Here is a 14,988-nt window from a genome sequence, read left to right as displayed (position 1 = left end):
CACAGTTATTTTCAGTCTTTTGCTTAAGGCACTGCGGGTGTAGGGTCTTACTGGACTTTGTGTGATGCTGGCAGCCAGACAGATTTGGGAAAAGCTTTTAGAAGTAGTTGGCAGGTGATTCACTCCTTAGCAGCAGCAAGGGGTAGAAGAAAGAAAGGGTGAACCAGGAACAGAGACCCAACGTGAGGAGCAGAAATAAGCTACAGGGGGCTGAGGTCTCACACATGCAACCCTATGTACCAGTGATGCGCAGGATTGTGTGCATGGGGTACTGCATTGTAGGAGGGAAGACCTCTGCGCACCAGAGATTAGGAGCTGGAATCTATTGGCACGACCATGCTGCAGTGTTGTTGCTGGAGAACATGGAGTTCTTGTCTTGCAGACGCTGAGTCATGGGAAAGATGGAGCAGTCATTTCAGGGTGTTGACAGCTTAATACAAGGTTAGGCCTTCTATTTCCATGCCAACAGCACCAGTGACAAATACAAATGAGTTGTTTCAGGACTGCTGATGAACTTTCTCCATAGTGAGAAATGAGATCTTGTTGAGTCCTCCTCCGATAAGTGCGGAGCTGAGTCAAGATGAGCATGCTCTCTAGATTCCTCAGAGCAGAAGTGTTGCTGGCATTAGTAGATACTGGTGGGTGTGTGGGTAGGATGCCTCTCTTTAAGCGTATTTTTTTCTTGTTGTTCATTTTTCCCCATCCAAGGGTGATTTTGAGGGATAAGCATGAAGGGCAGAGAACAACTTTTTTGTCATGCAGTGATTACACCACTTAGTGCAGTTCCTAGGTCTCCTTCACAATATGAGCTACCTAGTCATGGATAATATCCCCACTATCCTCCTTGTAGGTGTTCTCCAAGGTGCCAGAGGCAGCTTCATGTCTGCGTCCAGGAGCAGTCACAAAATATCCCATTGGTCAAGGCCGTCTCTTCTAGTATGGTTACTGCCCCATGAGAGTTTGTTCACTTGAGGCCATTTTGGTCCTGATGAGGGTAGGACTCAAAAAGAGTCACGTTTCTGAAGAAACAACATGTTAGTTTTGGATTCCTTTCCACAACTGAATGCATAATAACAAATGTTAAAGCCAAAGAAAAAAATGTATTGACTTATTAAGATTGTGTGTGTGTGTTCATTTCAGAAAATAGTTGTTTTGAGAAATTTTTAATCTCAGAAAGTTTTCAAAATAGATTTGGAAAAGGTTGGATTATGCCATGTCAGTGCATTTTCAGGCAAAAACAATCCAAATCCCTTTTTGTGATCAGAAAGAATTTTCATCTGAAAGGTTTAGTTAATGTGTATATGTATATATAAAAAAAGCTGAGAAGCAAAACAAAATATTTCAAAATCACCCACATAAAATGTTTGAGTTAATTCTTACAAATATGTATTTTAATTCCAGTAGCACAGATTTGTATTCAGCATATTTTTGGGTACTATTTTCTCCCCTCTATCAGAAAGGAATGTCACATTTCATTCTCAGTCTTTTGCCTGTACCTCTTGTTAATCTTAAATTCAGTTTGAGTAGTTCCAGAATTATTAATTATATATCCATTACTGGCTATTATATATGCTGTACTGGTTACTAGCTCAGAAGATCCTGATGTGAATAGTAACAGAAATTACAGTGGGAGACTTAAGGGATCCGGTAGTTCACAGTGCTTTCTAAATACTTTAAGCAAGAGTAAACAGTTTTTGATCAAGATGTGGTGCCTTGAGCTCTGGCCCTAAATATATGCAGTTTTTATGTCAACAAAATCAATGCTCTTTAGTTAAAAAGGTACAGGAGTAGAATATTAGCCTGATGGATTGATTCAGCATATCACCCTGCATTATAAACCTGCAGTGCTGAACCCTCCACAGAATAAATGAAAATTCTGGGTCAAACCAAATGTCCACCCAACACAAGAATCTGTCTCCAGTAGTGCCATAAACAAATAGCTCCACATGCTTCTGTATTGCTTTCATGATGTTGTTCCCAAATAATATTGAGTACATCAATTACTAAAATTTCAGTGATGAATTCAGAAAACAAGTTCTAATAAAATATCTAATAAAATAACACATTGCTGCCAAGTTCAAAAGGAAAAATAAATACAGTTTCACATCTTCAGTGTCAGATACAGCAGTACACGGAGATGGCAGAATCCTTTATGCTCAACAGAAGTGATGTACCAGATCATTCTCTTCACTATTTTGTGCATAAAAAACATAGTGTTAATAGGAGATACAGCTCAACACCCAGTGCTCTGACCTAGCCTCTTCTGGTTATTTATTATGCAAGCAGAATGAAAGGGAGTTCATCCATGACTCTTTGTTTCCTTATGTTTAAAAGATGCACTTTGCTGAACAACTGAGCTAGAGGTAGAGAATCCCCCAAACACTTTGTTCTGCTTCATTACTCAGTCCTAGAAGAAAAGTCTCTTTGCTGTCCTGGAATGAGCCACTCTGCAAATGGCATTGCACAAATGTGAGGTGGGAAAAAAGGAAGGAAAAAGGGAGAAAAAGAAAAAGACTGTCAGGTTAATCTGAAGTGAATTTCAATAATTGCATGGAATCAAGTACCAAAAAAAAAAAAAAAGTATGTGTGATTAAATGAAGGTACTTGACCAAATCAAACTATTTGGTTCTGAGTAGCATGGGTAGATTATTCATTCTAATCAGAAGAAAGGATAACAAATCTTTGAAAAAAAATAAAACAAGACATCTAAGTACTGCTATAAATGATTTTTTTTCTTTTTCCAGTCATTTATATCTCTGCCACTACTTGCAAGGAATACCAGACCTTTGAGACACCTGAAACAAGCATCCTAAAGCAGAGATTTTCATGGCACTTGCTGGGTTTGCTACTATCACCTGGGCTTGGAGAAAATTTCAGAAGATTAGAGAGAGTTGACTTACAGCAGGGAGCAGCTGGTGTCAAGGAGTTGGGGAGTAGAATCATTAGAGTTGGAAAAGACCCCTAAGATCATCATGCCCAACAACCAATCCATCCCCACCACGCTCACTATTTCCCTCAGTGCCACATATCCATGGTTCTTGAATCCCTCCACTGGTAGTGGAGATGGTGACTCCAGATAGTGTCACCAGGTCACATGGAGAGGCGATTCCACTACCTCCCTGGGCAGCCCGTTCCCAATACCTCACTACTCTTTCTGAGAAGAAATGTTTCCTAATATCCAACCTGAATCTTCCCTTGCACAACTCGAGGCCATTCCCTCTCATCCTATTGCTGTTACCTGTGAGAAAAGGCTGACCCCCACCTCACCACAACCTCCTTTCAGGCAGTTGTTGAGAGCAATAAGGTCTCCCCAGAGCATCCTCTTCTCCAGACTGAACCATCCCATTTCCCTCAGCTGCTACTCATAAGTCTTGTGCTCCAGACCCTTCACAGCTTTGTTGTCCTTCTCTGGACATGCTCCAGGGTCTCAATATCTTACTTGCAGAGAGAGACCCAACACTGGAGTATAGAAAGAGAAGGGACAGAAAATTGGGTCTTGGTTTTTTCTCCTGACATAAGCTGCTGGGCTCTATACATTGTTTTTGGCCCTTCCTACTTGTCTTTAGGAAAGTGGGCCATCAGAAGTTTATAGGAACTGAATTTATGTCTATTCAGCCAATCTCTTTAACCCTATTACAACTCTTATCATGTGCAAAGGAATTCCTGGTGTAATCAATAGCAAGTTAAGTTGGGCATCTCTTTGCTGGAAAGATGCAACCAAAGGTGAAACTTGCAAGTTGTATTTATATTTGTGGTCTTTGTCTGTCTGCACATCTGTCCATCAGCCCTCACTGATAACTTTTCAATCTATTAGCAACTCATGCTGTAAGGTAAGTAGAGTTGCAGAGCTCCTGTAAGAGAGAGAAGAGAACAGAACACAGAATAGAATAGTTCAACTGGAAGCTACTTACAAAGATCAAGTCCAACTGCCTGACTACCTCAGGGCTAACCTAAAGTTTAAACACATTAATGAGAAAATTATCCAAATGCCTCTTGAACACTGACAGCCATGGGCCATCAGCCACCTCTCTAGCAAGCCTATTCTAGTGTCTAACCACCCTCACAGTACAGAATTTTTTCCTAATGCCCAGTCTGTTAATGAGGTCCATTCAGTGTTGAGATAAGCAGAGATAAGCCCATTCCTCATACAGAACAACTCTCTTCTACCAGAGAAGCCACCTGGACACACAAGATGGCTGGTGTTCCGGGGGGGGGGAGGAACGGACATGGACAGACACATTCAGCATTTCCAGCTGTGCCAATTGCACTTTCCTGATGTCACACCCCAAATTAATTTAGAGTCATTTTCCTCTTGGGCTCCTAAACAAAGCTGCTTGCCTCTTTTCAAACATCAAGTCCTTAATGGGAAGGAACAGCCTCATTCATACCCTGGACATTAACTTATTACAGAACTGGCTGATAGAGAAAGCTCTAGCAGTCTAAACTGATTCTCCTCTTAAAGCAATACATTAAAACCAATGAGTACTCTGTGTAGACACTCTGAAGCCTTTGTAATTTAGTTAGATTTCTTTCTGGTTGATGTTAAAGTAAAAGAACTTCAGTGGCATCAGGATACCTTTCATGAACCTGGATATACTGCAGCTTCTGCTTTTCGTTGCAGAATCGCAGCACTTCCCCTTCCTGCCTCACTTTCCCTGTTTTTGCATGACATACTTCAGGAAGAGATGACTTGTTATACCACACACAGCTGTGACCTTTCTTGCCTATATTTTAATATTTTGTTAATACTTGAAAAGACAAGAGGGGCTTTCTCCAGTAGTATCCTTCTCAGATAATTTCCTCATATCCCACTCTACATAGTCTATCTTGGAGCAGCGGAGTTCTCTGTCCACATCAATCACATCTGTCTGCTAAAGCCAATTGGATCATGTATATTGCCCCTCCAAGAGAGGAAGGGAAAGAGCATCAAGATTGGAAGAAAACTAAGAACTGATGAAAGAGGGAATGTAGCTGTGCGGTTTTATTCCCACCACTGTGTTTGTTGTAGATTTCAGGGAAGTAAGTGGAGAAAGAGTCTTGTCACATGAAATATGTGGTCTTCATCGTTTGCTCTCTGGTGACTGTCTGAATGTGGCTAAAGTACCACATCATAATGATGAGTAAATGTGCTTCCTTTTTCCTGTTCTTGTCTCCTACCACAAGATGTGGATTGTGATATTCAAGGCAGAATCCCCCTCCCAGACAACTGCCTCATTTCTTATCTTTTCTCAGGGTGGGAGGTGGGGGACAAGGGCTAGGATTTTCTCTGGCAGCACCTTCTACCCTTTCTTCTGCCATGTGACCTTTTTCAATGAGGAGAGACCAGGATCACTGCAGCAGATGTATCCATTGTCATGCTTTTCATCCCATCAGCAGCGAGGAAGCAGACTAGAGGCAGACAGAAGGGAGTGAAACACAGACAGGTTACACCAAACAAACCACAACTCATAGCAAATAGATCCCAAATAGAGCCCTCACCTTGTAGCTGGAGATTGGTGCAATCACTTCATGTGAGACTTTCAGGCACTTGGCTTAGCATGAAGCCATATGGCAACTATGGCATCCTCATGGTTCTGACAGTGATGTCCGAGATCTGGAGTCACCATTTAGGACTGAATTTGTCACTACTAATTTACTGATAAACATAGGTGCTACCTGAGTATGCGTGCCTAATCTCTAGGCTCAAACCCATGGGAGCTGTCCTCCCTCAGATTTTCTTCTCCTCTTTCATTACAGAATGGCAAAGGCTACTTGGGGGCTAGAGACAAAGTGGATGGGGGAAGATCATCTTCTTTGCCATAAGGCTTCAAATTCCTGTATCTGCTACGAAAACAAAATTGCCCTTATACCACTATTTCATCCTCTCAAGTGCAATCAAATGAACTGCTGTTGCTGGGGAGGTAGTCTAAAAACATCTCTCTGCGTTCTGCTCATTCAGGCCTTTTACGCCTGCTGTTCTCATTATTATTCTCTTGTTTTTCCAAGTGTTGAAATCTCACTCGGACATTTATAGTTTTATCTGCACTTGAATATACAATCAGACGCCACAGGCAGCACCAGCCGGGGGCTGAATCATGTTCTAGCCTACGTCATATTTTTGAGCTCCAGAAGAAAATAGTGATACCAAAATGATCTAATGGCTCAAACCCAGATGTTACGAAAGTTGATACACATAAGAGGCAAACTTGTCCTAGTCTTCAGTTATACCTCCTTTTTCCCATTCACATGCAATTCTGAGCCTTCCTTAAGCTTCCAGGAATAAACACTGTTCCCAATACTTCCCCTTCTGTGAAAACAGCATCAATCAATTAAGTTGTAGTAAAAATCCCTTTGCACAATTCTCTTGTTTTCAATCAGCCATCATTGATTCAAGAGCTTGATGGGCTTTTGCTCAGAGTGGAAGTTCCTATGCTGTAAGAGGGCAAAGAAAATGGTGCTCACCCAATGAGAAATGCCCCTTCAAGGGCTGAATTTGGTTAAACTGCACGAAGTTGAAGTGCAATACAAGGGACTCCTCCAGACACAAGGTGTTCATTGCGCTCTTTCTTGCTGCCTTTGCATAGACAGCTGCTCCTGCTTTCAGCATGTGTTTTGTTGCCTTGCTGTGCAGTCACGGTGAAGAGGAAGTTAGTAATTTACAGGAAAACAGCAAATGCACACAGTGATGCACTTACATCACACAGTACTATGCTATGGTCACTGAAGGCACAAATATGTTTACTACAATGAGGAGGATTCATGATGGAGAGGAATCCTTGAAGAATGAGCTTTCATATTGGCTTTTGTTTTGTTACTCTGAGCACTTGGGACATCTGGCAGAGCTCTGAGCAAAGCAGCAGCAGCTGCTACTTATAGCAATTTATCCCTTCTCCAGATGTCAAGAAAGTGCTGCTGACATCCCTTTATCATCCTTTAGTCATCACTCCCCAACCACTCATGGTATCTCATCATAATCTCACATATAACATTGTCCCTATAAGCTATTCCAACTGGATCTTGATGCTACCACACGTTGAGAGTAGGCTACAGTCATGATCTTACATTTTCCATCTTCCAAGTGCTCAAGGTAGCATTTATAAGAGAGTTGATACCTCACTGAAGGAAAGCTATTAATCCCAAAGTATCTAGTCTCTACCTGGAGGATGGATTGGAATTTCCTGGAGATGATCCAGCAATTAGTTTTGAACACTGCTATCAAAAGGCTACATCAGCCTAGCCTGGATGCCTGCTGTATAATCAAAGAATATTAGGATGTTATAATCACAAAATAAACAAGAGAGTTAGGCAAAGCAGACTATGATAACAAAAGAGAATAAATAGAAGGCTTACCTGTATCCTGGGCTCACTCACAAAACACCAGCAGAGGCAATCTCCAGAGGAGATCCTTCCCTACTGGTAGCCAGCTCTTAAATAGGTCTAGGAGGGGTGGAACCAGGCTCCACCCCTTCCGGCAGCACAGGTGAATTGCCCTTACCTGTGCTCCTCTGGCTGACTCATGGCTCACCTCAGGTGATCAATCAGAGGTTCAGGCCGTGACTCAGCAGTTCCCATATACCTGCCTTTGAAGGGAAAAAAAAATAAAAAATCAGCATCAGCAGAAATCAAGTTCAGCACTGAGTCTGGGAGCTTTGTGTGTCTATTCAGGAGTGCCTGCATTTCAGGTGATACCCACTCCCAACAGTTTCCACACCAAATTCCAGCCAGGGAATGGCCCTTTGAGACCTCTGCCAGCTTCCCAACAGAAATGGCAGAAACCTCTAAAAGACTCCTTCAGTTTCTACTGAGTTCAAGTTTCTGTGTTACTATACTGTGTTACTACTATAAAGAAATTTGCAAATACCTGGCAGAGTTGAGAACCACCAGCATATCTGCTCGTGGAGCTGCCTTAAAGGACTTGAATAGTCCTCTTTGTTGAGAGAGAGCTCTTCTCAAGCATGAAAACTCTTCTGTCATGTTCCAGCCCATGTACCTGATGCCTGCCAGCCCCATGCATTTTTGCTACTGACTGGCAGTCATGATCCAAAGACAAACACTGACTTAATCCTTTTCCCATCTCTATCTTTAGGAAAGGTTCTGGAATCCTTTTCTTGCCCTCAGAGAAAGTAAGTGGTGTAAGTCAGGAGATATTGTTGCCCAGAAATGTAAGATTAGAAGTACAAGTTGGACAAGGAAAAAATAATGACCAGGGTCTTTCCTAGAGAGGAGAGGAGAGGAGAGGAGAGGAGAGGAGAGGAGAGGAGAGGAGAGGAGAGGAGAGGAGAGGAGAGGAGAGGAGAGGAGAGGAGAAGCAGCTTCTGTATGAGTCACTCCTCATTCTGAGGCATATAGTTGCGCAGCACTTGAAGTAAGACTCTCAATCTGGCTAGGAACTACGTGTACCCTGCACATCCCTGTTTCCTGCTGGATATTTCACCCCACAAAATGAAAATAAATCTTCCCATCACCTGATCAAATATGTCAGGATTCCCTCTCTACCACATAGGGCTTGTCCTGCTCTCCAGCCTCCGGGAGATGAAGCAGGACTAATAAATGTGATCAATGTGTTTCTTTTCTCCAGATACAATTTATGATGAGGTGTTTTGTGAGTATGATATATGATTCACTGTGGGATGCAACAGAGTGTTTTGGCCTTGCATCTGTAGAGGTACAGTATCTGTTTTCCCTCAGTCCATAAAACATGCAGCCCAGAAAAATGATGAATATGTTCTGCAGAAGCTCAAGTGGAACTCCAGGGAAGTTCCTTGAAAGTGTTTCTAAATAGGATATTCATTTTGCTAGTGAAACAAAGAAAACACTTCCAAGTCTCTGCGCCTTCTCCAAGCACCCATTTCCCACCCCTGCCCTTTTCCCAACTTACTTCCAAAGCCTACAGAAGGCAGGATTGATTGAGGGTCAGTGCTGACTCTAGCCCCTGTTTTCAGCTTTGGAGCACCTGGCAGCCTATGTCCATAGCTGGCAGGTCAGCAGTCATATCTGGACGTCCACAAAACAAAAGCCAGGGTTAGTCCAGGGATATAAACCTTTTGCAAGAAAAGTATGTTATCTTCTGGCTGTGCAGTGAGGGAGCCTGGTGTTGATGTGATGAATTTTTCCCCACTCGTAACTCATCCTGTCTCTTGCACTCATCCCAAGCTCTGTTTATCAAACCTGTTGGTCCCACTGCTGACCAAAGACTGCATTAAATTGGTTCATCAATCATCTGGCTGTCAGACACAGTCTTGCCAAGGAAGGGAGGAAATGCCATAAAACTCCACAGATGATATAATTCTGATTAGGAAAAGTGCTTACTTCTGCACCTACTTTTAGGCCCATTAGAATAGCTGTTTTGCAGATCTTACAACTTAAAGCATTTAGCTTGAATACGATTTAGTGAATCAAAGCCTTTGCTAATGGGGCATTTGGATATTCATTACTGCACCAGTTTTTGACTTGTAAACAGGATTATAAACAGGAGAGAAAATAACTTTTTATGCATGTAGACACATAGTGATAGACAGTAATAGAGGGAGAATGGTTTTAGACTAGATGGGAGACTTAGATTACATGTCAGAGGGAAGTTTTACAGAGAGAGGGAGATGAGGCACTGGCTCACACTGTCCAGAGAAGCAGTGGATGCCCCATCCCTGGAGATGTTGAGGGCCAGCTTGGATGGGTTCCTGTGCAGCATGAGCAGTTGGGTAGCAGCCCTGCCCATGGTATGGGGGTTGAAACTGGATGATCTTTGAAGTTTCTTCTAACCCAAGCCATTCTATAATTCTATTATATTACCCTCCACAGTCAAGCATGATGAGCCAGATAATGCCAGCTAAGTATTCAGCTGGGCAATACTAATAGCCGGGGCCATGCTTTTCAGGAGAAAGAAAAAATGAAAGCAAATATTTTATCATCTGCTTCAGTGAGATGAAAGCTGGCTCTGCCAAGAGGAGCTCCCAGAAATCCATTTCCAGACTGGGTAATAATGTCTGGAAGAAAATTGTCTCTGTACCATTGGCATGTAAGCCAATTCTATATGGCGTTTTCTAGAGCATGGTCATCCTGGGCATGAATACTCCCAAATGTAGTGTTGTTTTTTTACTTCAGGCAGCAAATGGGCTAGGCCATAAACTATTGGATGGCTACTACTACTAAGGGACTTTCTCAAAGTACACAGAGATACCAAAGGTCCTTGATTTATTGTTTTTGGCAGTTGGTTTTTTGTTTGTTTGTTTGTTTTGAATTCAGGAAAATTACTTATTAGTTGCCAGATGCTAGCTTAATAAAATTGGCCACAATTGCATTTTGTGTAGTAACTGTTTTCCAGAAATGAAGAAAAGCCATAATTTGCATATAGTGACACTGGGGAGTAAGGGGATTATTTTAGTAATTAGGATAACAACAAAGAATATTCTTAGTTATAAGTATCCCTCAGACTGGTCTTACACTAATGGAGGGTGGTTTAGATGTTTCCATCCCAGTGGAAATCTTTATGAATGGACTAAAGGAGGAATGTATAATTATCCTTCCCATGTGCTCTTACTAATGCTCTCTACACCCAGAATTGCATATAGAAGGGCTTTGATTTTACTAAATCACGAGATATGCATTAGATTGAAGGAAAAAAATCATTTGCAATAGGTAATTTATTGGAAATTGAAATTTCTGTGGGAGTGTGGTCCAGTTCCCCAAGTAAAAGCAAACTATTTCATAATGTCAGAAGCTGTAAAATTCACACTCTATGGCAACACATAATTAATGCAAGACATCTGGTTTTGGCCGGACTGAAAATTTTAGCAACGAGGTGAATTTTTCAGCATAGGTGCCATCCTTTCACAAAGGTCAGGACTGTCCTCAAAGAGCTTATCAATAAAAAAATCCAGTTCTTTCTGAGCTGATTTTTCTCTATGTTGAAGATTCTATCGGAAAAAAAGGCTATTAGTGCCCAATAAATCAGCTTTCTGAATCCCTTTGGGTTGCTTTACATGTCATTTTTTGGTAGACCCAACTTGCCTTATTGAATCCATTCAAGACATAGTGTCAGGTTTTCAGATTACTTGACAGTGTGGTTAATGGTTTCTTTTGCCTTTGAGTTTTGGTCTATTTTTAAGTGGAAAAAAAAAAAAAAAAAAAAAAAAAAAAAAAAAAAAAAAAAAAAGCTGTCTGAAAGCCGTACAAAGTTTCTTTTAAAAGGGATCTGTCCAAAACATTATAGAATTTTCCATAATATAATGTGACACTTGAGAAATGTCAAATTGAAACATTCCAACATTCTCAAGCTTTTCTTCCATTTTGAGGACGCTGGAACTGTTTCCTTCTGTTTATCCAAAGGCACAAATAACTTCAGAGTTCTGAATTTGCTTTTGTGCCTGACAAATCCAACCTAACTCCAGTGAACAGGAGCCTCTCTGTTCCAGGCTTTTATTAACTCTCTGGTGAATAGCTACTGCTTGGAAAAAGTCTTTGAGGAGAGCTGAATGACCAACTCTTTGTAAAGTTTTCTATGTTTCCATTATCAAGACTTTCAAGCAACCTTAGTAAATGTGTCCACGATCCTCAAAGTACCAGTGCTTTTTTTCTAGAAAGGATTCTGCTTTGGAGTCTCTGAAGGTCCCAGGCAAGATACTGTTGAAATCATTGGTCATCCTGGTGAGGGGCTTGCCTTTGCAAAGGGGATAGGATGCCTTCCCCATCTGAACTGAAGGACATGATGCTAAGTGTAAACCTGAAAGTTGTTTATATGCTGTTGTTTGGAAATGGTCGTTTTCCTCCTGCTTACAGCCTGGTCCCACTTTCTTTCAGTATGTATTGTTTGACATTGTTTCTTCCTGGAACATTTATAAGGCATTATGCTTAAAAAATTAGGTTGATGAATGAAAAGAGGCAGTTCTGATAAAGTCATTGACAGAAAGGCCAGAAGCCTTGTTGTCATCTTGGAAGCTTGTCATTTGGCTGCCATAAATTGCTCTGAGTAGCAAGAAAGTAAAAAAAATAAAGATAAAAATAGAGCAAAAACTGCCCAGAAACTTAGATGACAATGAAGCAGAAAGTGTCCCAGCAAAATGATCATTTTTGGAGAAACACAATTAAACCATTAAGAATTCCACACTCATTGTAACAAAGGAACAAAGACTGTCTCAGACCTTAAGTTTGTATGCCTTTAAAAGACCTTTCTTGTAGGTAGCACATCTGCTACTGCCTCTGGGTAACCCTGTCGATATCACACTACTGCCCATAAGAAGACATCCTCCTTTCATGCTGTAAGATTGAGAACCACTGAGAAAGCACCAGGCAGTCTTGTCAATCAGTAGATCAGTTCTGCCCCAAACTGATTTTCAATTGCTTGCTTTCAGCAAGAATTTTGCTTTTGTTTTGGGTCTTATTCTTGAGAATGCTTGGAAATAGGATGTTAGAAGAACCAAGATTTGAATACACCTGAAACTCCAGATGTAGCTTTCTGCAGGGGCTGTTCAGTTGAAGTCAGTGTGACCGTGGGATCACCACAGTTCCAAATCAGCTCAGTTCTGTATTCTAAGTTCATTATTTCAGCTGTATTAACAAGCTGCAACTTTGTGGGGTTTATTGTGCTCAAGCCTAAATGCCTGGCATGTAACTTTGGGATCTGCAGCTGAACAGGTTGATTTCAAGACAGCTGCTTGAGTACTCAAAGCCACGTAGAAGATACAATGCCATTACCAGAGGTTTGGATCAGTCTTACAAGCAGATCCTTGGCTCACAGCCCATCTGCCCACTTTTCCAGGAAAGGCTGAGCCATCTCAGGAATCAGTGTGACACACAGTATTAAATCCTACAATATGTTTAAGCTTAAAGGCACTTAAAAATAGTACTTGAAATGCCTTTGGTACTGTCATCATCTTAATTGCACAAACAATCTAATTCAATTAAAAAAGTAACTGATTTCCAATCAGTTTGCTGACATATTCCAGAATATGTTTCAGCCAAGAAGAGTATCTTACCTTCATTTCCAGATGAAACAAATAAATGTCTTGCATTGTTGCTGTTCTTTATCTTGCAGACAAACAAAGCTGTAGCCAAGGGAGACTTCCACCACGCAAGCTCCAGCTCCCGGCGAGCACTCTTCCTTGCTGTGCTGTCCATCACAATTGGAACTGGCATCTATGTTGGGGTGGCTGTGGCTCTTATTGCCTATCTATCCAAAAACAATCACTTATGAGCCTCAGGAAAGAGGGACAACCAGCCGCCCAGCACCTGCACTGCAGAACTCCACCGCAGATCAGACTGCATGGTTTTCCAAAAAGATCCAGAGACATAGAAACACCTTCTGGGGGCAGGTACAGGCTAAGATGGGCTTGTGCATTGCAGTAGGGTGGGAAGCTGGCTGAGATTGAGATAGTTGCTGTATTTGTGATGCACAAGTCCCGCTTCTCTACATGAAACCTTGTGAAAGGAATAAAGGAAGAAAAGGAAGAAAAGAAAAGAAAAGAAAAGAAAAGAAAAGAAAAGAAAAGAAAAGAAAAGAAAAGAAAAGAAAAGAAAAGAAAAGAAAAGAAAAGAAAAGAAAAGAAAAGAAAAGAAAAGAAACTAAGGGAAGTGTGGAGAAGAGTATTTTGCCTTTGCCTTCTTAGCAATATGGTGTTTACAAGAAGCTGGCAAACTGAGCTGTTCTCTTAATACCTTCTTGGTGACACGAACTTTGCAGCCAGCATGAGCTTGTGCTTTGCTTGCTTGTTGAGCATGGCACTGAGATCTGAGAAAGCATGGACAGTGGCTGGTTCTCTGAAAGAGCAATATAGCAACAGGAGGAAGAATACTCTTTTTTTTGTTGTTTTTTTTTTTTTGAATGCAGGACTCATTTGCTTAGGAGTGAAGCAGAGACCTAGCAGAGAACAGTGTTGCCTACTCTTCTTGTGTTGGTAGGTGTCTATGGAAGATAAAAAGGAGATAAAAAAATATTTTTTCTTTCCTTTCTTTGTTTCTGGATTAAGACGTGACCCACAGACCCACCCAATACAGAAAAGCTGAGGTTACAGCATGACTTGACTCCGCAGACTGAGCGTGAGGTCGAAGTAGCATGGAATCCATTGTATAATGAATTCCTCCATCCAGTCACACCGTGGTAACAGAACATGCCCATGGCATATTGCTTATCAGGATTGCTCCACCCTGTTGTGGTGACATGCATAGCAGCAAATGCAAGAAATGTGGGGGGAAAAATGCAAACTGGAATACTAACCAATTTTAAATTACAAAACATGGAAAAGCATGGGAATTAACCAGAGGAAGGAATGCTTCATATATTTCTGAGGTATTGCTCATGCACAGAGCATAGAAGTGGATCGCTTTGATTACAAGCTCATGGCTCATCCATGGACCAAGGACACAGAATAACCATGGATGTCTTGATAAGGAAAGTAATGGTATGTTGCAAGGAAACTGAGCATTGTTCTTACACTGACTAAAACAATGCATCTCTTTTCTTCTTTACTCCTTCCCCACAGTCACCCTTTTATTTTGTTGTCTTACAGATGTATATCATCCCACAACAGATTTATGTGTATAGATATATATGTATCCATGTATGTATACATGTATATCTATACAAACTGATAAACTGATTGAGACAATAAGCATTTTATTGCTCACTGCCTTATGTTTGTACCAACACAATTGATTTGTCCAAAAACCTTTGTGTCCATCTGTATTTAGTGTCTGTTTTGCTCCAGGACAATTATTTTCCTTCTGTTTGGGGGTTGGCATTGTTTTGGGTTGGACTTGACTTTTTTTTTTTCGGAGGGAGGAGAACAAACACATCCAAAACTATTTTTCTGCTGGTTATAAAGTTTATTAAAACACATGGTATACAGCTTCTGATGCTCCGTGTGACACTTTCTTTGGATGGATGTGATAGACTGAGTGAAACTTGCCACAGTGCAGAGTTCACCTATCTGAAAAAAATATCAGTATGGACTACCCCATATTGTTTCTGCATGTAAAATCCCACTGAAGTCACTGGCAGTTCTTCTTTTGCTTTGA

The 14,988-nt window shown here is 41.2% G+C and overlaps 1 protein-coding gene and 1 long non-coding RNA gene across 3 annotated transcripts in view; one reads left to right on the top strand and one right to left on the bottom strand.

The window, feature by feature from the left end:
- SYNDIG1 (synapse differentiation inducing 1) overlaps positions 1–14,742 on the top strand; it is a 63,740-nt gene extending 48,998 nt beyond the window's left edge. For both annotated transcript variants that reach the window (XM_048936706.1, XM_048936707.1), the window contains one exon: positions 13,010–14,742. In XM_048936706.1, the coding sequence (XP_048792663.1) occupies positions 13,010–13,168 (159 nt within the window). In that variant the 3' untranslated portion in view covers positions 13,169–14,742. The remainder of the gene's footprint in view (positions 1–13,009) is intronic.
- On the bottom strand, positions 4,413–13,040 carry LOC125689500 (uncharacterized). The gene is made up of 5 exons (XR_007375308.1): positions 12,951–13,040; positions 8,858–8,973; positions 7,330–7,559; positions 5,479–7,228; positions 4,413–5,388 (listed from the first exon to the last, which is right to left on the bottom strand). It is a non-coding gene; the product is annotated as an uncharacterized LOC125689500 (long non-coding RNA).
- Positions 14,743–14,988: the final 246 nt, after the last annotated feature.

Source organism: Lagopus muta, chromosome 2 (assembly GCF_023343835.1).
Source record: "Lagopus muta isolate bLagMut1 chromosome 2, bLagMut1 primary, whole genome shotgun sequence".
Classification (NCBI taxonomy): domain Eukaryota; kingdom Metazoa; phylum Chordata; class Aves; order Galliformes; family Phasianidae; genus Lagopus; species Lagopus muta.
Note: the sequence above shows the minus strand (reverse complement) of the source record. Positions and strands in the feature narration are given on the sequence as shown.